This window comes from Pongo abelii, chromosome 10, assembly GCF_028885655.2.
Source record: "Pongo abelii isolate AG06213 chromosome 10, NHGRI_mPonAbe1-v2.0_pri, whole genome shotgun sequence".
In the NCBI taxonomy this organism is placed as follows: domain Eukaryota; kingdom Metazoa; phylum Chordata; class Mammalia; order Primates; family Hominidae; genus Pongo; species Pongo abelii.
In genome coordinates this window covers 90,633,100-90,657,897 of record NC_071995.2, presented here as the reverse complement: position 1 = coordinate 90,657,897, position 24,798 = coordinate 90,633,100, and the positions used below count along the sequence as shown (strand labels likewise).

The window sequence follows — 24,798 nt, the reverse complement described above, 5'->3', positions numbered from 1 at the left end:
TCGACCCAACAACGTTCAGCCACATCAGATTGTGAATTCAGCTCTCCCTGGGTATCCTCAGAGAATTGGGTCCCTGACCTCCAAGGATACCAAAATTCAAAGATGCCCCAGTCCTTAATATAAAATGGCATAGTATGTGCATACACCCTATGCATATCCTCTTGTATACAGTCATGCATTGCTTAAAGAAAGTTCTAAGAAATGCGTCAGTAGGCGATTTCATCATGTGCAAACATCACAGAGTGTGTTTACACAAAGTTAGATGGTAGACTCTGCTACACACCTAAGGCATATAGTACATGGCCTATTGCTCCTAGGCTACGAACCTATACATCATGTTAAGGTACTGAATATTGTAGACAATTGTAACACAATGGTATTTGTGTATCTAAACATAACTATATTTATAAGAGGAACTGTAAAATTATGGTATTATAATTTTAGGGGAAGAATCTTCTTACAAGTGGCCTCTAATTAACTGAAATGTCATTATGCAGCTCATGACTGTAATTTAAATCATCTCAAGATTGCTTACAATACTTAATATAATGTAAATGCTATGTAAAGAGTTTTTATACTGTATTTTAAAATTTTGTATTATTTTTATTGTTGTATTGTTATTTTTTATTGTTTTGTTTTTTTCCGAATATTTTCCTTTTCTTTTCTTTGTTTTTGAGACAGGGTCTCCCACTGTTGCCCAGGCTGGAGTGCAGTGGCACGACCTTTGTTCACCGTAACCTTTGCTTCCCAGTCTCAAGCCATCCTCCTACCTCAGCCTCCCAAGTGTCTGAGACTACCATGCCTAATGTTTGTATTTTTTGTAGAGATGGGGTATCGCCATGTTGCCCAGGCTCATCTCAAACTCCTGAGCTCAAGTGATCCTCCCACCTCAGCCTCCCAAAGTGCGGGAATTACAGCTGTGAACCACTATGCCAGAGATTTTTCCAAATATTTTCAATCTATGGTTAGTTGAATTCATGAGTGCAGAACTTGAGGATTCAGAAGGCCCACTATATTATCTAGCTGAAGACTGCTTCTGCTTCACTTAGGGAAAATAAGTATTTATTAAGTAAATGGACAAGAGAACACAAAATAGTGGGGAGGCTCTCACTTTATCCTCATCCTCATCCTCATCAGAAAATACATGTAATTTGGCTGGGTGCGGTGGCTCATGCCTGTAATCCCAGCACTTTGGGAGGCCGACGCAGGTGGATCACTTGAGGTCAGGAGTTACAGACCAGCCTGGCCAACAGGGTGAAACCCCATCTCTACTAAGAATATAAAAATTAGCCGGACATGGTAGCTCACGCCTGTAGTCCCAGCTACTCAGGAGGCTGAGGCACGAGAATCACTTGAACTTGGGAGGTGGAGGTTGCAGTGAGCTGAGATCACACCACTGCACTCCAGCCTGGGCAACAAGGCAAGACTTGGTCTCAAAAAACAAAAAAAACAAAAAACATGCTATTTGATATGCCAGTCATAACTATTTTTTTCTTTAGAAAACTTTTCTTCCATGGCTAGAACATAGTCTTTTCAGGAATTTGAGTGTCTAACTTGCTATGCCCCATTAAGTGAATATATCCTAAATTGTATTTACTAGTAGGATTTCAATCCTTGAATTCTCGCTGATGTATATTCAGATGCATGAGAGTCCACATCTTTTCCACAATCATGTTGGATATCTATATGTAGGTCTTCTATATTTATATTTATTTGTTTTGTTATACAGTACTTTTGCAACATGAATGTTCTTTTGTTTTAGTTGACTACCTAGTTTAAAGAGAATGTTGTGACTTCATCTTTTTTTGTTTGTTTGTTTGAGGCACAGTCTCGCTCTGTAGCCCAGGGTGGAGTGCAGTGGCTCAATCTCAGCTCACTGCAAGCTCTGCCTACCGGGTTGACACCATTCTCCTGCCTCAGCCACCTGAGTAGCTGGGATTACAGGCACCCACCACCACGCCTGGCTAATTTTTTGTATTTTTAGTAGAGACAGGAGTCTCGCTCCTCTGTCTCTGTCTCTGTCACCATGAGACAGAGACACCATGAGACACCATGGTGATAGAGTCTCTATCTCTGTCACCATGTTAGCCAGGATGGTCTCGATCTCTTGACCTCGTGATCTGCCCGCCTTGGCCTCACAAAGAGTTGGGATTACAGGCGTGAGCCACTGTGCCCGGCTGTGACTTCATCTTAATGCACTTAAATTCTAATCTACTTTGAGACTTTAAATTTGAGTTTCCATAAAACAAACAAACAAAAAAACAAGTTGCTGGTTTTTTTTTCTTCTTCTTCTTCTTTTTTTTTTAAGAGACAGGGTCCTGCTTTGTTGCCCAGGCTGGAGTGCAGTGGCACCATCATAGCTTACTGTAGCCTCAAATTCCAGGACTCAAGCAATCCTCCTGCCTCAGCCTCCCATGTAGCCAATATAGCTAGGACTTACAGGCACGCACCACCAACCCCAGGTAAATTTTTTATTTTTTGTAGACAGGGGGTTCTCAATATGTTGCCCAGGGCAGTCTTGAATTCCTGGCCTCAAGCTATCCTCCTGCTTTGGCCTCTCAAAGTGCTGGAATGACAGGTGTGAGCCTCCACATCCAGCCCTGCTGTTTTTCTTTGAAAGTAAAAGAAAAAGTAAAAATAAGGTATACAAAAAGTAAAAATAGGCCAGGCGCAGTGGCTCACGCCTGTAATCCCAGCACTTTGGGAGGCTGAGGCAGGCAGATCGCGAGGTCAGGAGATCGAGACCATCCTGGCTAACATGGTGAAACCCTGTCTCTACTAAAAATACAAAAATTAGCTGGGCGTGGTGGCAGGTGCCTGTAGTCCCAGCTACTCTGGAGGCGGAGGCAGGAGAATGGCGTGAACCCGGGAGGCGGAGCTTGCAGTTAGCTGAGATTGCACCACTGCACACCAGCTTGGGCGACAGAGCGAGACTCCGTCTCAAAAAAAAAAAAAGTAAAAATAAAGTATAGAATATGCCAACATTTGATTATATGGGTATCCTACCAAGCTTCCTGAGTATTATCCTCTCTTGAGAGCAAAATGTGAACACCATTACTGGACAAGAGTAGCTGTGGCTTGCTTATTGTCTCAGAAACTGGGAAGAATGGAGTTTACCCAGACTATAGAACCTAAAGGAAGGAAGCAAATAGCTCACTGAAAACTTAGTTCATTTTAAAGGCAGGTTTTACCTATTCAATTGATGTGCTAACTTTTTCTTTTAAGGAAAGAGATTTGTATTGGATACAGTACATACCTGAAAAAAAGTGAGTTTTTTTAGGTTTTTTTTTTTTTTTTTTGAGACGGAGTCTTGCTCTGTCGCCCAGGATGGAGTGCAGTGGCACAATCTTGGCTCACTGCAAGCTCCGCCTCCTGGGTTCACGCCATTCTCCTGCCTCAGCCTCCAAAGTAGCTGAGACTACAGGCGCCTGCCACCACGCCCAGCTAATTTTTTATTTGTATTTTTAGTAGAGACAGGGTTTCACAGTGTTAGCCAGGATGGTCTCGATCTCCTGACCTCGTGATCTGCCCGCCTCGGCCTCCCACAGTGCTGGGATTACAGGCGTGAGCCACCATGCCAGGCCAGGTTATTTTTATTGATACCTAATAGATGTACATATTTTCAGGGTACATATGATATTGTGACACATTCATATAATAGGTAACAATCAAACTGGGGTAACTGGGGCATCCATCACCTTAAACAGTTATCTTTTCTTTATACTGAGAACATTCAAATTATTCTCTAATAGCTATTTTGAAATATAAAATAGATTACTATTTAATATAGTCACTCTATTGATTTATCAAATACTAGATCTTAAATCTTCTATTTAATTGTATTTTTGTATCTATTAGTGAATCTCTTTTCATCCCTTCTCCTCCCTAGCCTTCTCGGCATCTAGTAGCCATCTAGCCACCAATCTACTCTCCATCCCCATGAGATCCACTTTTTAAGCTCCCAATATGAGTGAGAACATGCAGTATTTGTCTTTCTGTGCTTGGCTTATTTTTCTTCAATTGTTTTAAAATTATTTTGTTTTTCCAGCACAGGAAAAAAGTGAGAGGCTTATTTTACTTAACATAATGACCTCCAGTTCCATTCAAGTTGCTGCAAATGACAGGATTTCATGCTTTTATTAATGGCTGAATATTTCATTGTGTATATATGCCACATTTTCTTTATCCATTCATCCACTGATGGGCATTTAGGTTGATTCCATATATTGGCTATTGTGAATAGTACTGCAATAAGCATGGAAGTGCAGCTATCTCTTCAGTGTTGTTTTTAATTACAGAATTTTGCCATTACTTTTAAAAAGCAATGGTTCTCCAACATTAGTACCTAGACAGTACCCTATCCCCCGAGTTTTTAATTCATAGGTTTAGAATGAAGCCAAAATTTTGCATTTCTATCAAGTTCCCAGGAAGACTCTGATGCTGCTGGTTTGGGGAACACATTGGGAGAACCACTGAGAAGTCCCAATCCCTTGCTTCATTAGTTTAAGGGAAAGGGGAGGCTGAACATAGTGGCTCACGCCTGTAATCCCAGCACTTTGGGAGGCTGAGGAGGGAGGATCGCTTGAGCCCAGGAGTTCAAGACCAGCCTGGGCAACATAGGGAAATCCTGTCTCTACAAAAACCAAAAAAATTAGCTGCGCATGGTAGCGTGCATCTGTAGTCCCAGCTACTCAGGAGGCTGAGGTGGGGAAGGCTGCGGGGTAGGGGTAGGAGGAGGGGCCGTGCATAACTTGAGCCAGAGAGGTAGAGGCTGCTGTGAGCTGTGATCGCGCCATTGCACTCCAGCCTAGGTGACAGAGTGAGAGACCCTGTTTCAAAAACTAAATGAATACAAGGAAGGGGAGGTCCATGTACCCCGCTTCCCCCTTCAGAAAGTTATAAATACTATACGCCAGGATCATAATTTGAATGAACTTTGTACGATTTTTCAAAGTTTCCAATGTTCCAGAGTTAATTCTTATTAACTCTTTCCCCAGTCTACTGTTTGTTTGTTTTATTTTATTTTATTTTATTTTTTTGAGACGGAGTCTTGCTCTGTCGCCCAGGCTGGAGTGCAGTGACGCGATCTCGGCTCACTGCAAGCTCCACCTCCCGGGTTCACGCCACTCTCCTGCCTCAGCCTCCCGAGTAGCTGGGACTACAGTCGCCCGCCACCACGCCCGGCTAATTTTTTTATATTTTTAGTAGAGACGGGGTTTCACTGTGTTAGCCAGGAGGGTCTCAATCTCCTGACCTCGTGATCCGCCCGCCTCGGCCTCCCAAAGTGCTGGGATTACATGCGTGAGCCACCGCGCCCGGCTGTCTACTGTTAAACCTTAAAATTGAAGAGGTCTTTGGCAGCTGGGGAGGTGCAGATAAACACTCAGTAACCCTGACCACCAGGGGGTTGCCTCCGGTGACAATATAGACGGTGAGAGCTTTAAAAAGAGATAGGCCAGGAGGTTCTGGCACCAGGAAGGAAAAGGTTTGAGGAGGAGCCCAGCTTTGAGAAATGGCCCTGCAGCTATGCAATAGAAAGTTGAGTGAGAATTCCCGGAGGCCACTGATCAGATTCAACAGTGACCTGGACACAAAACCATCTCTCCTTGCTGCCCTCCCACCTCCCCCACCGAACCCTCCAGGGCTCCCATTAGTTGCTGGGCAAGAGATTGTGGAACTGACCAGGCCCTGGTTCCTTTTGTCAATTTAGGCCAAAGGGGAAATGAAAAGTTTAAATGGTCTTAAATAGAAAGCACTTTTGCTACTTTCTCTTATCAGTACCTAAGGATAATTTTCATTCCAGTTAAATTATTTGACAGATTAACATTTTAATATGTTCTTTGTTTCATTTTCCAGTGGGCCTTTTAATAAATGTAGCTGTATCTTCCAGATTATGTCAGCTATGAGATGTCCCCTCAGCTGCCTTGAATTTTGATTTTTATTTTCCCTTCTAGTATCTCTACTCATCTCCAGATGGTCTTCTAACTTTATCAGGTTTTATTTCTCAAGGTCCTTTTTAGGAAAGCTAGTATCAGGAGCTCCCTTCAAAACCCTACCAGGTATTTAGAGCTCAAATTTTGTAGTCCATGACTTGAGAGTTCAAATCTGGCAGTAAAATCTTGGGTAAATTACTTATTTTCTTTAAGACTGTATTCTTATATGTTAAATGCTGTCAACTATACTCACTCGATTGGGTTTCTTAGAGAATTAAATGAGAAAGCATGGCTGGGTGCGGTGGCTCATGCCTGTAATTCCAGCACTTTGGGAAGCTGAGATGAGTGAATCGCTTGAGCCCAGTTCAAAACCAGCCTGGGCAACATGGTGAAACCCCGTCTCTACCAAAAAATACAAAAATTAGCCAGGCATGGTGGAACGTGCCTGAACTCCCAGCTATTCAGGAAGCTGAGTGGAAAGATAAGCTTGAGCCCAGGAGGCGGAGGTTGCAGTGAGCTGTGATCACACCGCCACACTCCAGCCTGGGCAACAGAGTGAGTCTCAAAAAAAAAAAAAAAGAGAGAGAGAGAAAGCATGTAAAACACTTAGCACTGATGCATTGTTAATGATAAAATGATAATAACCTGCATTATTACTTTTGTTGTTAAGCGATGCTTCACTCCTTTTTCCTCCCACTCTCCAATCTGAATAGCTTCCACAAGAAGAAACTGAGTTTTGTCTAAAATCATTATGTGTCACCCTCTGATGGCAAGTTCTTTTGTGTTTTCTGAATCACAGTAGATCTAAACTCAGTGCAAATGTCTTAGCTTGTGTCCTTGGATTCTTACTCAAGCAATGCAAGTCAGGGTGCTAGCAGGGAGGCAACTAAAAGTGGTCTCCTCCTTTCTGTGGGTAACAAAAAAATAGATAAATAAAAGGCATAGGTATCCAGTTGAAGACATAAGCCCACAAGAAAAGCTAAATTATTTAAAGATAAATAAATCTGATCATATAATCTGCCTGCTAAAAATACTCTCAAGTACCCTATGCCTGCCTCCATCTACCAGTTTTTTCAACAATACTTATCCTCCTTGGTTTATGCCTTTAAGATACTCCAAGATCAAGCCCTTTCCTTTCCTCCAAGGAGAACTAATCTTGGGTCACTTTCATTGGCTTAGCTGAGATCTTTCACTTTCGGGGTTTTCTTATTTTCCCTCTGCCCCACAGCACACAAATAAATAAATGCCCTGTCTCTATTTGCCATTAACACTCTCTCAAGAACTCTCTCACTTGACTGGTTAAGTTGTGAGTTTTCTAGACACCTAGCACTCTAACTGGAAGTAGGTGCGTAATAAGCACAACTTTAGTGACTGCAGCTAGCTGACTAGCAACAGGCAGGTTGCCTCTGGCTCAGTCTGGAAGGCCCTGGCCCTGAATGTGCCTTCAGGGAAAGGGCGGGTCCAACTGGGGAAACAATATCTGATATTTGTGCTTTTATTTGTCAACTTATTTTAAAACCCAGGTTCATTTTTTGAATTTGTTTTGACAGCATTCCTAAGATTTTTAATACTTTGATTAGAAATGTTCTAAGTTTTAGAAATTAATTAGACAGGCCAGGTGTGGTGGCCCACGCCTGTAATCCCTAAACTTTGGGAGGCCGAGGTGGGTGGATCACCTGAGGTCAGGAGTTTGAGACCAGCCTGGCTAACATGGTGAAACCCCATCTCTACTAAAAATACAAAATTTCGCCAGGCGTGGTGGTGCATGCCTGTAATCCCAGCTACTTGGGAGGCTGAGGCAGGAGAATCACTTGAACCTGGGAGTCGGTGGCTGCAGTGAGCCAAGATCGCGCCGCTGCACTCCAGCCTGGGTGACTGAGCAAGACTCTGTCTCAAAAAAAAAAAAAAAAAAAAAAAAGAAATTTCATAAATTACTATCAAATTGCATGATAATAATAAAGTACTTGGGAAAGCCTTGGTAAACTTAGCATAACAACACAGAAAGCACCTTTGTAATTCAAAAGCTGTCAAGAAATACCTGCTTGTTTCCCAGATGGGAAGGGCCTGACTAAACTTCCAGAAAATGTGACTAAACATATATATGTCACGAATTGAAAACTATTAGCAATTAACATTATGTACCATCTAAGGCTTACGTTTAAGACTAATGTTTATTTCCAGTTTTTTTTCTGAGTACTCTCTAGATTCCCAGGTTAAAAATTACTGTATTTTCTCAAATCAGTTTGTCTCCTAATGGGATGATTTAAGGTGGGAAACACACATGGATAATAAAAAAAACTCAGTGCGGGAAGTAACTCTCCCTGAGTCTGTGGGTTAAACTTTCTGTTAACCCTGTTCAACTGGTTTTATAAGGCTTTCGGAAGGGGTCCTGCTGCTGCTAGTGCAGGCAGTTAAAAATAGTATGGAGAACAAGGGCTTGGGGGAAGTCTGAGTCCAATCCTAGCATTTTGTTGATTTAATATTTCTGTTTTTTAGATGAGTCAATTTAAGCACATGACCGAGAGGCCAAGTTGGAGACCAGGTTTAGAAGAGGAAAACTTTGACTTGACTCCTAATTTGTACTCAGTGACACATTAACGACAATGTAAGTGAAAGCAGGGAACTAAGGGTGGGTCAGGTTAGGTGGGAGACCAGGAGTTGTTATTCTAGTGTTATGGTAATTTCATGAATTTACTTTTGCTTCTCTATCTTCTTTTTGAGTAGTAAAAGAGGTTTCATGCCTCCAGTGAAATTACTGTTTTTAAGCACAGTTCTATCTGAAAAGTTCTATAAGAAAAAAAAAAAAAACCCACTATCTTTAAAGTAATTTTTTCACATATAACTACTTAGTTATGTGTATTAATGAAAAAATAATCTAGAAGTTATTTTTTCAAATTGTTTTAAATATTTTTTAAACATAAAACGTTTTCTCCTGTTTTATAATGTCATTATTTTTGCTTCATTTCTATATCCTTTAGCTCAGTATTAAAAAGAAAAAAAAAAAACCTCAAAGTGGTGTGTTTTGCAATATTGATGACCAACTAAGGTCGGGATATTTATTTCCATCTGGTAGAGTTCAACTTCTGCCTCCTGTTTGCTTTCTCCATCTGCCTGCCTCCCTTCATCTTTTTTTTTCTTTTCCCCCTTCTCCTTAATGGAGTTGGGGTTAACCCTGTCTTAGGCCTAATCGTTTTTGCAGGCTCCCGCCTTCCTGTTACACTGGTTTCTAAGGTTGTTTTTTTTTTTTTTTCGGTAGGGTTTCAAATAAACTTAAATGTCTACACTTAAGACTTTCACAAGCTTCAAATTCTTTTTATTTTATTTTTATAAAGAGCAGGACTCAGGCTAGGACGGCATTTGGACTAGGTAAAAAAGAAAATCTTTGGTTTTGTGTACACAAGTTTTAAAATACATTGTACAGTTTTTTTTTTTGTTTTTTGTTTTTGTATACACACCACTCTTTACAGGATCCGCGTTATTATATTTGCCTTCAGTAACTGGCTCTCCTGTCCGCATCCAGTAAGGTTTCCACTCCTCTCCGTTGACTGCTGAAGTTACTGAAACAGCAACCACAAATGGCCTTACTAACCTACTTATTTTGCAATTAAACTTTTACAAAGATATCCCCCTACTTCTCCCCTAGGGTGGAACAGAAACGGCTCCGTGGCGTTGGCAGCTCATCTGCGAGGGTACGCTGGCTCCCCGAGGCTGCAGTCCTTTTTCTTGGACAGAACGCCCCGCAGGACCGTTCCCTCCACTTTCCCCCGCCCTCGCGCAGCGCACCGCCAGCACACAGCGCTGGCGCCCGCATAGCGCCGCACCACACGCGTCTCTCCGCCTTGAGGAGCCAGTCACCGAGACCCGGAGCGGGAACGAGATGTAAACACCGAGTGGGGACATGCAGCCCAATCTGAGAAGGCGGCGCGAAGAGTAGACACAGCCTGCGCCAGGCGGTTCTTATTTACCCAGCAGTTACACCCCAGAGCAAGCGGGCCCAGGCAGCGCACTTTTGCAGAAGGATGCACTGGCGCAGAGCCAGGACCTGCTGAAGCGAGAAGGAGGAGCGAGGGCTGGGGGCGGAGCTTTCACACGCGCACCCTCGGTTCCCTCCCTCCCTCGAAACAGCAACTGGGTCTCCAGCCGCCACTCCGGGTTTATTTGTTTACAAGCGGATTACGTCAGCTCCTCCCTCTCTTCCCTATCTCTGGACCCGCCTCCTGGGCTCTTTTCCCGCCCCTTTTGGCTCAGAACCGGCTTGCGTCACAATGGTGCGATATTCGGATTGGCTGGAGTCGGCCATCACGCTCCAGGTACGCCACTTCCTTTTCGTGGCACTATAAAGGGTGCTGCACGGCGCCTGCCGCTCTTCGCCCCTCGGAGCTGGCAATGCGGATGTTGAGATCTTCGAATGTTGCGGAACTGGAGGTGGAGGCGGCTGGGGAGGTCCGAGCGATGTGACCAGGCCGCCATCGCTCGTCTCTTCCTCTCTCCTGCCGCCTCCTGTCTCGAAAATAACTTTTTTAGTCTAACGAAAGAAAGAAAAAAGTAGTCGTCCGCCCCTCACGCCCTCTCTTCCTCTCAGCCTTCCGCCCGGTGAGGAAGCCCGGGGTGGCCGCTCCGCCGTCGGGGCCGCGCCGCCGAGCCCCGGCCGCCCCGGGCCGCCCCCGCACGCCGCCCCCATGCATCCCTTCTACACCCGGGCCGCCACCATGATAGGCGAGATCGCCGCCGCCGTGTCCTTCATTTCCAAGTTCCTTCGCACCAAGGGGCTCACGAGCGAGCGACAACTGCAGACCTTCAGCCAGAGCCTGCAGGAGCTGCTGGCAGGTGAGCAGGGCGAGGGCGTCGGAGGGACGCGGGCCCCACATCCTTGGGTCAGAGTCCGGCCGTCGGGGCTGCGGGAACCTCAGCAGCGCCCCGGGGCCGGTCGCGCTTGGGCCCCGCCGCGGGACCGGTGTGGTTGCGCTGGGTGGCCGCTAACAGCGGCTCCCCGCGGGGCTTTAGGGGCTGGACGGAGGGCGCCCTCTTCCCCCCAGCTGGCAAAACGGAGAGGAGAAGAAAACACGCACAACAAAGAAACTTAAGCCCACCGAGGCGGGAGCTGCGGTCCGAGGACCGTCGGCGGATTTGGGGACAAAGGAGCCGTGGGGTTGGGGTGGGTTCGACGTTCCCTTCCCTCAGCCCCCTCCAACCGTTGCGTGGTCGGCGGCCCAGCCCCGGGGTGGGAAGCTGCGCCGCTGCCCCGGAGCCAGCTCAGAACGGACGTGCCGTCTCCCCGAGCCTCATGCCCTTGCCCATTAATCATCGGATTTGTCACCGGCACAATTATAGCCCTGCCCAGAGCGTGGTTTAGGGTTGCTTGTTATTCTTCCCTTCGGGGTTAACATCTCCAAAGCCGGTGGTGCTTCTCATCTGCAAAGCCATCAACTCTATTGTGTGCATCTGGGGTGGGGTGGAGAAAGTAAACAGTTTCTCGCCTGGCAATAGGTGCCAGTGGCTTCCCGGCTGGCCGAGGCTGCGCGCCTGATTCCTGTTTTGGCGGCTCAACCGGTTGGTTCCTGGAGATTGATTTGACCGGTACTACTGTGTTATTTCTAAAACCCTGTCCGTTTTTTTCCATCCCCGCACATGCACAACAACGGATGCAATCCTGGACATTTAAAAAAGTTGATAGTTTTCATTTTCGCTCCTCAAAGGAGCCTGGGGTAGGAGGAATCCACAGTGGGAGCTAACGATCCTAAGCGTTGTTTCTCTGTTCTTTTCTTCTATAGAACATTATAAACATCACTGGTTCCCAGAAAAGCCATGCAAGGGATCGGGTTACCGTTGTATTCGCATCAACCATAAAATGGATCCTCTGATTGGACAGGCAGCACAGCGGATTGGACTGAGCAGTCAGGAGCTGTTCAGGCTTCTCCCAAGTGAACTCACACTCTGGGTTGACCCCTATGAAGTGTCCTACAGAATTGGAGAGGATGGCTCCATCTGTGTGCTGTATGAAGCCTCACCAGCAGGAGGTAGCACTCAAAACAGCACCAACGTGCAAATGGTAGACAGCCGAATCAGCTGTAAGGAGGAACTTCTCTTGGGCAGAACGAGCCCTTCCAAAAACTACAATATGATGACTGTATCAGGTTAAGATATAGTCTGTGGATGGATCATCTTATAATGATGGATAAATTTGAATTTTGCTTTGGGTGGGCTCCTCTTGGGGATGGATTATGGAATTTAAACCATGTCACAGCTGTGAAGATCTGGCACAAGATAGAATGGTAAAAAAATTTTTTTAAGTGACAGTGCCATAGTTTGGACAGTACCTTTCAATGATTAATTTTAATAGCCTGTGAGTCCAAGTAAATGATCACTTTATTTGCTAGGGAGGGAAGTCCTAGGGTGGTTTCAGTTTCTCCCAGACATACCTAAATTTTTACATCAATCCCTTTAAAGAAAATCTGTATTTGAAAGAATCTCTCTCTGCAGTAAATCTCCTGCAGAGGAATTTGCACTATTACACTTGAAAGTTGTTATTGTTAACCTTTTCGGCAGCTCAATAGGAAAGCTAAACGTTTTAAACATGGTAGTACTGGAAATTTTACGACAAGACTTTTACCTAGCACTTAAATATGTATAAATGTACATAAAGACAAAAACTAGTAAGCATGACCTGGGGAAATGGTCAGACCTTGTATTGTGTTTTTGGCCTTGAAAGTAGCAAGTGACCAGAATCTGCCATGGCAACAGGCTTTAAAAAAGACCCTTAAAAAGACACTGTCTCAACTGTGGTGTTAGCACCAGCCAGCTCTCTGTACATTTGCTAGCTTGTAGTTTTCTAAGACTGAGTAAACTTCTTATTTTTAGAAAGTGGAGGTCTGGTTTGTAACTTTCCTTGTACTTAATTGGGTAAAAGTCTTTTCCACAAACCACCATCTATTTTGTGAACTTTGTTAGTCATCTTTTATTTGGTAAATTATGAACTGGTGTAAATTTGTACAGTTCATGTATATTGATTGTGGCAAAGTTGTACAGATTTCTATATTTTGGATGAGAAATTTTTCTTCTCTCTATAATAAATTGTTTCTTATCTTGGCATTTTAATCAATCTCTTGTCATGATTATAGAGGTTTAGCTAAAAGTATTTTTTCTTAGAAGACAGGTTCTGTAAACTGAATATCTGTTGCACACTGGTCATGCTGAAAAAACATTTGATGAATGAAGATGCTCTGTATGTACATGTTTAGGTGTTAGAGGAAACACAGGAGTAACATGTTTTAAAAATTTCTAAAGTCAAAACATGGACACATTTACAGGCTAATGATCTCATGAAATAAGGATAAGAGACCACGGTAGCATCTACCAAAAATGTGATACTCAAAGGATTACATTTCATTGCTTCCCTGTTGAAGTGAAGATATAAATGTTCCATTCTGACCCACCTTTGAAAAACAATTACTTTGCCCCATGGATTCCTTGTTCAATTAGAAATTTCCCGGGGGCAGTTGACCCATAGTCTTAAATAACAGGCTAAACACCACAGAGAGATTGGTTGCTTTTTGCTTTTCATCACCTGCAAGATTTACATAAAAATCACATAAGCTGGAATTCAACAAAAGGTATGTTTATGAACTTTTATTCTCAAAAGTTGAAATGCTGACTTTCTCAATTCCTCATTTTCAGACTTTATTTCAGATAAATACTAAGAACCTAAGTGAACCTTGATAATGCTGTAGTGTAGGTTACTCCACTACCCCATATAATAGAAGGACTTGCTGTTTAGTTGTAGAGGATAACAGCGTTTTTCAGTGGAAATTGAAAGTGGAAAAATTGAATTTTGCTCTACACAGTTAACATATAGTGGCCTTTTTTTGGTATATATGTAAACATGTTGACACTGGAAATACACAGTCTGAATTAAAATTGGTAATTACTTGAAATTAGTAATCTCAACTTTTAAGAAGTTATTTCTACACGCAGGAATAAATTATTCTGATTTTGTAGACAACACAGGAATAGGCCACTGAATATGCAGGTATTTAGAGTACAGATGTCTGTGGATATTATTGGCACGCCATTCTCGAGAGTTTGAATTCGTAGACCCGCAACACATGGACTACCCTTGCCAATTGTTACGGTTTTGTTTTTAAACCTATTCTGTGAAAAAGCTCCTCGTATTTCAAACTTGAATTACAATAAGAACACCAGGTAGGGTAGTTTTTAAATGGGTCTCACCCCAGTGCTGACTACTATTGTTTACCAACTACATTTCACCTGGTAACTCCTTTGAAACTAAGTACCTCAAGCATTTTTTTTTTTTTTTTATCGTAAAGCCCTTTTTCAAATGGAAAGTTGTTTTTGAAGATCTTGACATCAGACTTTTTCAATCTTTGAAAATGATGGAAACAGTTAATAAAAATGTTTATTTTAGAATTCAGGTGATGTCTGGCTTGTGAGGAGCTGTTTATAAGTTTGTCTTTGAAAGGCCTGCACACATCACTCTGAGAGCAGCTGTTTCCTGTGACTTTAACCTTACCTTCCCCAGACAATTGAGCTGAACCTGTATCTGCAGTACAGTAGCTGTTTGTGATGTATTTCTTGTTCACTGTTTCTGGGGAATGTTTTGAAATGTTTTATTATAAATCCTTTTAAGATAGGATGACTACTTTCAAAATTATTGTTGCCATTGGCACCAGGAATTCATAGTTGTGATTGGCAATAAGTTTGAGGAGTGTTACTTTCTAAGTTTTAACAGGTAGTTTTGAAATTATTTCCTTTTTTCCAAATTTAAGTAGTGCCTCCCTCTGTAATGCTGAAACAAGGCTTCAAGTGGATTGTATAGCAAGAGTTACCCTGGTTCATGCAGGATAATGTGGCTGTTATCTTTGTCATCTGGAATGGGAATCTCATGTCTTTACCCTTATTCGCAATATTTCTATAATAATAGACTGGAAAGGCCACCAGAAAGTGGCTTTCAGGTACATTGTACAAGTAGTTTCCTTAAGTCATTATAACTCACACATTGCAAGTAATTAATTTTGTTTTGTATAGGTGTTGCAGTTTATGAAATTGGCCTTTAAGTTGAAAGGAAGGAAGCCGTATTCCCAATTGCTAGTGTCTAATGACTACAGGTTTCCAGGCTCCCTTTAATCTTGGGAGCAAATAAATCTACTATTGGACTTTTCCCTGCGTGACTTTTAACATTTCTGATACTCTCTCTTCTTCCTCTTTACAGAAGAGAGAAGTTGTATTTTGCATATTGAAGTTTAAAGATATTTCCTCTCCCTTTTTCACCCCTATTTCAGATGATGTGATAAAATGCTCTTGATAGGCTATATGGAGAACATTTGTCAATAGTTTTATCTATGCATAGAAGTCTTCAAAAAGTATATCTTGGATTGTCTAAAACTGAATAGATTTCTTATTTATCTGAAGGTATACAGACTGCCAACATTTTAGACTCATCTCTCAGTCTCTGCCACTGAACTTTTATATATGGCTGCTATCAAAATATAACTGGTTTATTTTCATATTTGGGACATAATATAACAGTATCACAAAATCTTTTACAGTAAGATAGTTTGTATTACTAGCCGACCCAGCTGCTTAACTGAGTCCTTAAATCATTTAATATATGGGACTGTAAATAGAGAAATCTGTACATTATGAGATCTGATTTCTGGTTATGCCTATAGATCTTTATTTTCTTTATCCCTATAGATCATTTTCTTCTGATGTTAAGTGTTATATTTTTGAAATGCTCCTAAACAAGTAAGCCTTAGATTGTATTAATCCTGAGGATTGATACCGTTTCCTCAACACTTTGTGGAGTATGATTGACACCAGTTTTTTTTTGACTGCAGTTTTAACTTGGCTTATCACTTTTCGTATTACTCAGTATGTCCAAGATAGGAATAAAAAAATGGAGTTCAACTTCTGACTGTTATTTATGAGCGTTTTCATGATATTTATCATTTTAGTATTGAAGATGCGGTATTCTTTTGGGAATTACGTGTGCTTAGAAGAGAGTACTGATGCTTAAAGGTGAAATGATTTGAATCTAGAGTTGGATAAAAAGGGAAAGGATGGGGAAAATGAAAACTGGGAAGCTAAACTGAGAAGGAATTGCAAGGTTTGGTGATAAAAATTCATTTGCTATGGTGGTAGTTGTGTATCAAGAGAGGTTTGCACAGCACAGTCTCTTGGCAGAGTTTAGGAATCTCTACTCTGGGGATTCTGCAGTTCATGAATTGTCAGGGAGACTCTGCACTCGATTTGTTTCTGTGAACATATGCAGGTGAAAGTGGTAGTACAGGTGGAACTTCATGGGAACTGGTTTTGGGGGAGGTGTGGATGGGAAGCACAAATGTCTCTCAGTATTTTCTAAAGGGAGACTATTTTTGAAGGTATCTGTTATAAACCACTTGATTATAGCCTCTTTTCTTGTACCTTTAAGTTGTGAAGGCCATTTGTGACTCCATTCCTGGTGGTAGAAAAATGACCAAGTGTAGGCCAGACATATAACATCACATTAGTACCATTATAGTTAACTGGATCCCTGTATTTGGAGAATATTACATCAAACACTATGTATAATTTCAAATTGTAGCATTAATAGGAGATACTTCACCCATGAGTACATTTACTTTTAGTAATTCTCTAGATGGTCATCTCCAAAGTTATTTTGTCATTCTTTTAGAATATTTTTGTATGTATTTTCATGTGTGCATGCAAAAGCATGTGGCACATTTTCTAAACAAATATACATATATTTGACGTACACTAAAAACTTTGTTGATAGGATGCATGATCAGAAAGATTTAGAGACTATTTCTTTAGATTTTCACTGAAGTAGATGAATATTTGCTCTCCCCAAAATAACTCATAATTATATTCTTCAAGTGGTAAGTCTTAAAATGACAAGTTATTGTAGCAATACAAAGAGGATTGCCTTGTATAAGTTTAACTTATCTGCATAAGTCTTTATAATAATAAAATTAAGTCATCCTTTACAGCCAACAGATATCTAAATTGTGTTACACCAATTTGAAATCTATATGTTCCCATATATTCAACTATGTGTTGCTGTGTGTTGAAATTCACATTTTTGTTTCTCAGAAGTTTTTTTTAAATCTTAGGGTCTTTGTAACATTGATATGCATGGTTGTAAGAGAACTGAATTATCGAAGTTGTAGATGGGTGACTTAATTATTTTTAGTAGTTATGGCTTAGCCAGAAAGGCCCTGTACCTTTTCCCTCTTGTTCTGAGCCATCCCTAAATTTTTGAAGGAAAAGATGACTAACAAATTGGACTTTATTTGAGAAGATTCCATAAATGACCATAAGCCATAAAATGGTTGGACTTGACAATTGCTTTATGAGCAGATTTGAGTATACTTTCTAGTAGTTGTCTTGATTTATGGCAGTTTTGTCCCCTTAAGTCAGTAGACTAAATGGAGTTGTATTTCCCACAAATTGTACTTGTGAGTCTTCAAGTTATCAATATATATTCTTATTTGACCTTGCAACAACTGGATGAGGTTGGCAAGTAGGTCAGTATTTTTTATCTTCATTTTATGGATAGAAAACTGAGCTTAGAGAGCTTAAGTAATTTACCCTAAAGCCAGACAGCTAGTAAACAGCTAATTCACGGTTTGAATTCAGGCGTTTCTGATCACAGAATCCAAACTCTTTAACTATTGTTACATTGTGATGCATGATTTGTCTACCTTCTTTCACACTGTTGGAACATGTATTTTAACTTCTCATTGTGAGTTGGCCATCTTTGGTTATTTTCAGCCTTGAAACTCTTTCACTCTCTGTGTTCGGGAGGCATATAGCAGTCTACAATTAGGCTCCTTTCTTTGAGAGGCAGTTGGAATTTAGCATAAAGAATACTAGTCTGGGACTCAGACCAGTAAGTTGCAATCTTGACTTGTACCAACTTGTGACTTTGGACCAGTTGCTTAGCCTCGCTGAGCCCATCATTCCATGTGTAATAATGGAGACAAGTCATTTGTTGTCAAGGTAAACATGAAATCATATAGCTAGTGAATGTTTGGATTCTTGGAATTTGAATACTCTATCATGGAGGCCAACAAAATATAGCTGATTGTTTTCTTGTGTGTGTGTGTTTGTGTGTGTGTGTGTGTTTTAACAATTTGATCATAGTATGGTTGTTAGGAGTTTCTTGAAAGATTGCTTTAGCCTATAGCTGCAAGAAATGTACTTGCGTTTTTGAAATACAGTCATATAGGAAGGAAAATGAACTGCTTTTCCATTGTGAAGGATGGAAATAGACAACACAGGCCTTGCATCTTATTTTATAGAGCTTTCCTGAGCTGTGTGCTTAACATTGTGGTTTTCAGAGCTATTTTCTCAGTAAAAAAGAGTCCTTCAGATCCTTTGTCTATATTGAAAACACCTTAAGTTGAGAGATGGAGTAATGCAACCAAACATATATAGCAATGTAGCCCTGTACAAAGCATGTTTGCTTCCATTATGTTTTTTAAACCTCACAACAACCCTTTGCTATATGAAGTTGACTTTTCCCAGGGTTTTTAGTCCTTCAAACCATTTGTATTTGGCCATGCTTTTGCAAGATATTTTCAAACAGTAATTTTTTAAACAGAACTCAGTGGTTCTCAATCTCTTCTTAATCTAGAGTGGTGTATTTCCTTTACTGCAAAGAAAAGCAGCCTTTTTTTATAAATTGTTAGTTTGGATTTGAGTTTCTTCTTGTGATGTAACCTGATGCAATGTTTGCCTGAATCACTAATAATGTAACTGATTTCCCCTAGCCAGTCATAAATGAGTCAATGATCACGGATTCTTTTAGTTTATACTCAAGTTGCTTTTTCTGTGTGCAGATATCCTCATTGAATAGCTTGCTGTTGGGCTTGTATAGCATTATGGTTTACATCAGGAAAGTAGATAGCTAGCAGAGCTTTGTGCTAATTTATTTTGCAATCCTATAGGAAACAAAGGACCCATTCTTAAAAGAACCTCAAGAGACTTCTAGGAAAAGTCAGCCTCTGACCCTTTCAGAAGTCTTGCATCTTAAAGCTCGTGTGTGGTTCAGGCCATGCTTGGAGTTGTGTGTAGCCTTATAAATCAATCAGTGTGCCCCTATAATGTTTAAGATTGTGATGTAAGAATAAGAGTTTGGAACCCATTAAAACAAGGGTTAGGTGGCCAGTGTTGTCAGGAATAGTTCTCTCTCTCAAGCCAGTAGTCATCGTTACAGTTAAGGATGGAGCTCTTAGGTAATATCACTAGATACAAGCTCTTTTTCCCTCTCAGATTCTTGCATTTTTTTCCACTACCCTTTAAGTCTGTCAGTTATTTTTTAACTTTCTTGAGATATTTTCTGGTCATTAACATACAAGTGGTGTTTTGTCTTGTGTCTATCACCTATATTTCTTACATTCATTTATTAAACACATACTTGTTGAGTCCCTCCACGTGCCAAGTACTGTGATAAGCACTAAGGTTGCAAAAATAGTCACTGTGCTTGCCCTCAATGAGCTTGGAACCTAGTGGCAGAGAGAGGGTTATCCAACAAATGTTGGGCTGGATCTGAGACATGCTGAGGAAAAGGGAAGTGGTGAAGTGGTGTCCTGAGAGCTCTAATAGAGAGATATGACGGCCATAGAAAGGTTTCCCAGAGGAAGGGACACTTGAGCTGAGATCTGAGGAATGAGTAGGGGTTTAACTGGAGAAGGCAGGCGAGAGAGAGAGAGGAATATGCACAAAATCTGGCTCAAGAGTGATGGTGAACGGGAGGGGTTGGACAAAGACCAGTGAAACTGGAATGGAGAGAAATTAATGGGAGTGAGGCCAAATCGTGTGGCTTTACAGGTAGAGTGACCATTTGATTGATAACCATTTGAGTGACCATTTTGGTTGATAAAATTTGAGAATTTTATCAACCAAACCGTGATTCTTGAGATGAAAAGAGGGTGCTATTAATTATTAAACACAGACTATAAGCATCAGCCAGGACATATGGTCACCTCGCTTTTATAGGCCTTGTTAACAGTATTATCTCTTTTTAAAGGCTTGGCAACCAGCAGCGTGTTTACTTCCTAATGAAGGTGTCAGGGAGTTAGTCCAAAAAGGACCCAAATGGAACTCAAAGGCTGGGTGTTTTCCAAACGGCTAGATTGATTTTTTTTTTTTTTTTTTCTGATATAGATATTAGTGACCCTTTAACGTTTTAAAAGTTTGGCATAAAAAGATGGATTTTATTGTGAGCTACTAGATTAGACTCACTTTCATGGTGTATGAAACAGCACAATTCAAACAGATCTTGAATATTTTCTATATCTTTAAATTATAGCACTTGTCATTTTTGCAAAGGATTTTTATTTAAATAGGTTTTCTTTTCTTTTCTTTTTCTTTTTCTTTTTTTTTTTTGAGACGGAGTCTCACTCTGTTGCCCAGGCTGGAGTGCAGTGGCACGATCTCGGCTCACTGCAACTTCCACCTCCCAAGTTCAAGTGATTGTCCTGCCTCAATGTCCCAAGTAGCTGGGATTACAGACACGCACCACCACACCCAGTTAGTTTTTGTATTTTTAGTAGAGACGGGTTTCACCATGTTGGTCAGGCTGGTCTCGAACTCCTGACCTCAAGTGATCCACCTGCCTCTCAGCCTCCCAAAGTGCTGGGATTACAAGCGTGGGCCACTGCACCCGGCCTAAATAGGATTTAAAAAATAGTTTCATTTTAGGTTTACATTTTGAGTATATGTACCTCCTGGACAATAACTTTCAAAGTATGGGCCACTTAAATTATTTTCTTTAAGTCGATGTAAAAATCTGTATAATAAAATGCAAAGAGTTCAGGGAATTTTGCACACCCATGTAATCTACACCCTGATGGAGAGAGAGAACATTTTTGCCACCCCAGAAAATTCCCTTTTGGGACGCTTAAAGTTTGATTAAGAAATATGGCTGTGGAGCCAGGCCTCAAATTAGAAATAAGTTGTTTTCCCTCTCCTTTTATAACTTTATTTTTGCTTCCTAAACATGCGGCAGTGGTTACTTTAAACATGAAGCAAATTGTCTCCAGAAGAAACCGTTGCCTTTCGACTGGTTATGATTTAGTGGTTAGTAATATAGTACATCCCTGCCCAATTTGCTATGGGTTTTTCATCCTTAAAGTAAAATCTGAGTCATATCCCCATCACTGACTCATAAGCTTACTAAGGATTGCCTGTTTATTATTAGGCCTAAGCGTTAGAATCTTGATCAATCAAAAAAAGATTGTGATAATGTCACATTTACATAATACCTTTCCTCCCCTGTTTTTCATTTTAGCCTGTTTATGTCACTCTATAGTGAGTTATGAAAATAAGAACAGGGACAAGTGTCAAGCCAGTGTTATATAGCTGAGTCCTAGCCTTGAGTACTTCTTTTCGTCTCAAAATTCTCAACATCAGTTGCCAGAGAGCATTTAGAATATTGACCTAAGTTACAGTGCAATTCGTTGTGAAATTGATTCAACTTAAGGGTTATGTGTCACTCTCTTGAAAGATTCTTGAATCAGAGACAAAGACTTGTCCTAAAAACACTGTTCTTAATGAGTTTGGGATCTACTGAGGGCTAGTGATTGAAAAGGGAGCTTACTGCTTTTTTCCCCTGTAGTTTTCAGGTTCTCATTTGGAACCTGATCTGGGACCAGATCTTGAATTAACTGTTTTTTTTTTTTTTTCCTGAGAGGGTCAATGTGTTCTGCTTAGCAAAACCTCTGCTGTCAAAGCACTGGTGGGCTGTGGTGGTGGTTTTTAGGCATTTCTTTCTCAGTACAGTAATACATAATATCTCAGTACCAGTTGGGCTTTTTGCTTTTTTTTTTTCCCCTCTACACTCCATTTTAGAAAGAATGGCAAATCAGTGAAGATATAACGTGGGTTAAAGCCAGATTTGGTCAGTGGAAAGACTTGTTAATAACCCACTTTCAACTGGAGAAGCTCCTACTCTGATTACGCATTCATTTCACTAGTAGGTTTGTTCCTTATTTTAAAAAGGAAATTTCACTCATTAAGCACAGGACGAGTCAATGTGACATTTAACTGTGCATATTGAGGACAATTTCTCCTTCATTCATACCTCTTCCTGGAAAGCCGTCCCAGTGCCACCAGGCAGCTTTCGACCCCCTGTTCTGCTGCTCTGCTTCTGTAAAATTCTGTCCTGATGCCTCAGGCACTTCCTGCAGCCTTCCTGAGTGTCAGGACTGTGCTAAGTACCTTTGTGCATCCCCTCACTGACTCCTCATCACAAGCCTGTAAATGTAGACATTTGTTGTTATAGTCGTCTGTCATTTGAGAATATTATGATACAGAGATGTTATATCACTTGCCCAAGGTCACACAGCTATGGGCTGATTTGGTGCTAGCATCCAGATTTGTGTAAGCTCAAGCACTAGCTTCTAACCAATACATATCACCTCCCCAAGCATTGGTTTATTTTCTGATCCTGTTGCATTGTAATTGTTTGCATTCATGTCTGATTTTCCCATTAGACAGGAAGATATGAAAGTCAGGGACAACTCTTAGACCAGAGCTTTAGAAGATGCCAAAATTAGATTAACAGATTGTTCATTTATAAATATTTATTTGGCACCTACTATGCGCCCAGCATTGTTCTGGGCACTTGGAGATATAGCAGTGAACCAAACAAAAATCCCTGCCCTCAGAGAGGTAAACAAGCGAAGAATATGTATGTTGTGTTAGATGGTGACAGGTGCTGAGGATCAGAGCTGCTGTGTTAGTTCTGTGAGTGTTACTTCCTGGAGTTGTGCAAAATTGTGCATGAGCTTGTCTGAAAAAGGAGAGAGGGAGGGAGTTAGTTGCTGGAGTGGAACTATTTTAAGTAAAATAGTCAGGGAAGGCCTCAACTGATAAGGTGACATTTAAGCAGAAACTTGGAGACCAGAGAAACAGCTCAGGAGATATCTGGGGAAAGAACATTCCATTCAAACAGTTGAGTGAATTCCAAAATCCTTCGAGACTTATCTCTCCCCAAATACATGATTATAATTTGGCATTCTTGGGTACTCTATTATAATGTCAACCAACCTGATTTTTGGCAGTTGTTTTTCTGACCACTTTTTATTTGTTTTCTGGTTATTGCATGCCATAGGAGTCAGCACAACTTTGATTTCTGGAAAATTCAGCAGGGTTTCCGCCCTGCCCCCACACACCTTCTTCTCTCTTTTAGAGATAATTGCAAATCATAGTAAACAGGCTTATAAGAAGATCTGAACTTCAAAATATAGGTCTGATTTTTTAAAAAAACCGTATATCAATAAATATAGAATAAGAATTGATGTTCAGTATAATGAACAGGTTCAGCAAGGCGCTCAATGTTTTGGTAGGACATATGGCTAGGCAAGCTAACAGACAAGTGTTGAAAACAAAAAGTTTTCTTGTTGATATATAAATACCTGGGAAATTCAGTTATCTCAAACATCTATTCCTTACCAAATCTGAGATTGCAGTACAAAGACTTGTTATCATTTAGAGCCTCTGGTCTTTTGTATATATGAGGGAAGAGAAAAGCAAGGGTACATTAACTTTATCATTCAGTCACTTAAACATCATGGAACACTTAACTTTTTTTAAGGTGCTGGCAAGTATCTGGCCTATTCCTGCATTACAGAAAGTCCCTGGTGTTAAGACATAAAAATGAATATTTCTCTGGTTTCACTTTCCTTATCAAAGATGGATGAAAAGGTACTTTCTCAAATACATTTCACCGTGAGTTCTACCCCACCCGTGCTCCCCAGCCTGAGAAGTAAGAATGTCTCCTTCCATTTTGAAACTTGCTGTAGCTATCTAGTCTAAGTTTTCTTCCTTTTGCTACATAAAAATTGAGTACTTTTGGCATGTTAACGTTGGGTCCATATCACTATCAGATATGATTCTCTCCCACTCTTGAGAGTCTAAGCAAAGCTAAAAAGGAGGCAGAAATCTCTGGGTTTAAGAAAGAATCCCTGTCAAAGCTCCTAATTAAAAATAACCAGATAATTCTGGCCACTCAATTAAAAATGGTGGGATAAGATTGTGGGCGAAAGAAGAATGGAATGAATGAAAAAAAAAAGTAAGGAACTATACTTTGAAAAGCAATAGTGATCTTATGTGAGGTTTCATGCAGATCTAGAAATTTTATCCAAAGCAAACATTTACCACAGGTGCCATGACACCTTTTTTTTCTTTTTAAGTCATATAAATAGATTCTTCAACTGCCAAACTTGTTCTTGTAAATGCTGAAATGTCTAATTATCTCAAAATTATCTTCAGCACCAATATATATATTTGCCTAGTGATAACAGACCCACAACCAAAAATTCCCTAATGTTAAATTTGGGAACACAAGTAAAATAACCATGTTAATTTGAAACTGGGTACCATGGTTACAGATAGTGATTATAGCCTTGTGGATCTGCTAATAATTTGTTGTAATAATCTATGGCATCTCTCCCAGAAGATCTCTCAGATTCATCAATGCAGATCAAAGTTTGTCCTTTATCAAAATGCTGGCTATGATTCTCTGGCTCTGAAAGGTATTTTTGCCCTTCTCTTTTCATGAGAAAAGTCCTACCTTCATTTCTTAATGAGTATCCCTTTGTTTTTATTCTTCCCACCTACTCACACTGAACTTGTCAACTTAGATAGGAAAATACTCTGCCGTGTAGAATGAAATTAAAACATCCAAATCTGTAGTTGGACAAAGTTATTTTTAACCTTAGTCATTTGGTGTAACACTTTATGTTAGGCAATCAAGTTACGATAAAGGTAATTGAAATGAGATTGCTTAGTAGTCTATTTCATAGCTCAAGGTTTTTAGGGTATTGTTGAGTAAAAATAT

General features: G+C 40.7%; 1 protein-coding gene across 1 annotated transcript; it reads left to right on the top strand.

Annotated features, from left to right (window-relative positions):
- Positions 1-9,141: 9,141 nt before the first annotated feature.
- On the top strand, positions 9,142-13,028 carry BTG1 (BTG anti-proliferation factor 1). The gene is made up of 2 exons (XM_002823578.4): positions 9,142-10,760; positions 11,705-13,028. The coding sequence occupies exons 1-2, from the start codon at positions 10,613-10,615 to the stop codon at positions 12,070-12,072; spliced, it is 516 nt and encodes a 171-aa protein (XP_002823624.1). The 5' UTR covers positions 9,142-10,612; the 3' UTR covers positions 12,073-13,028.
- The last annotated feature ends 11,770 nt before the right edge of the window (positions 13,029-24,798 follow it).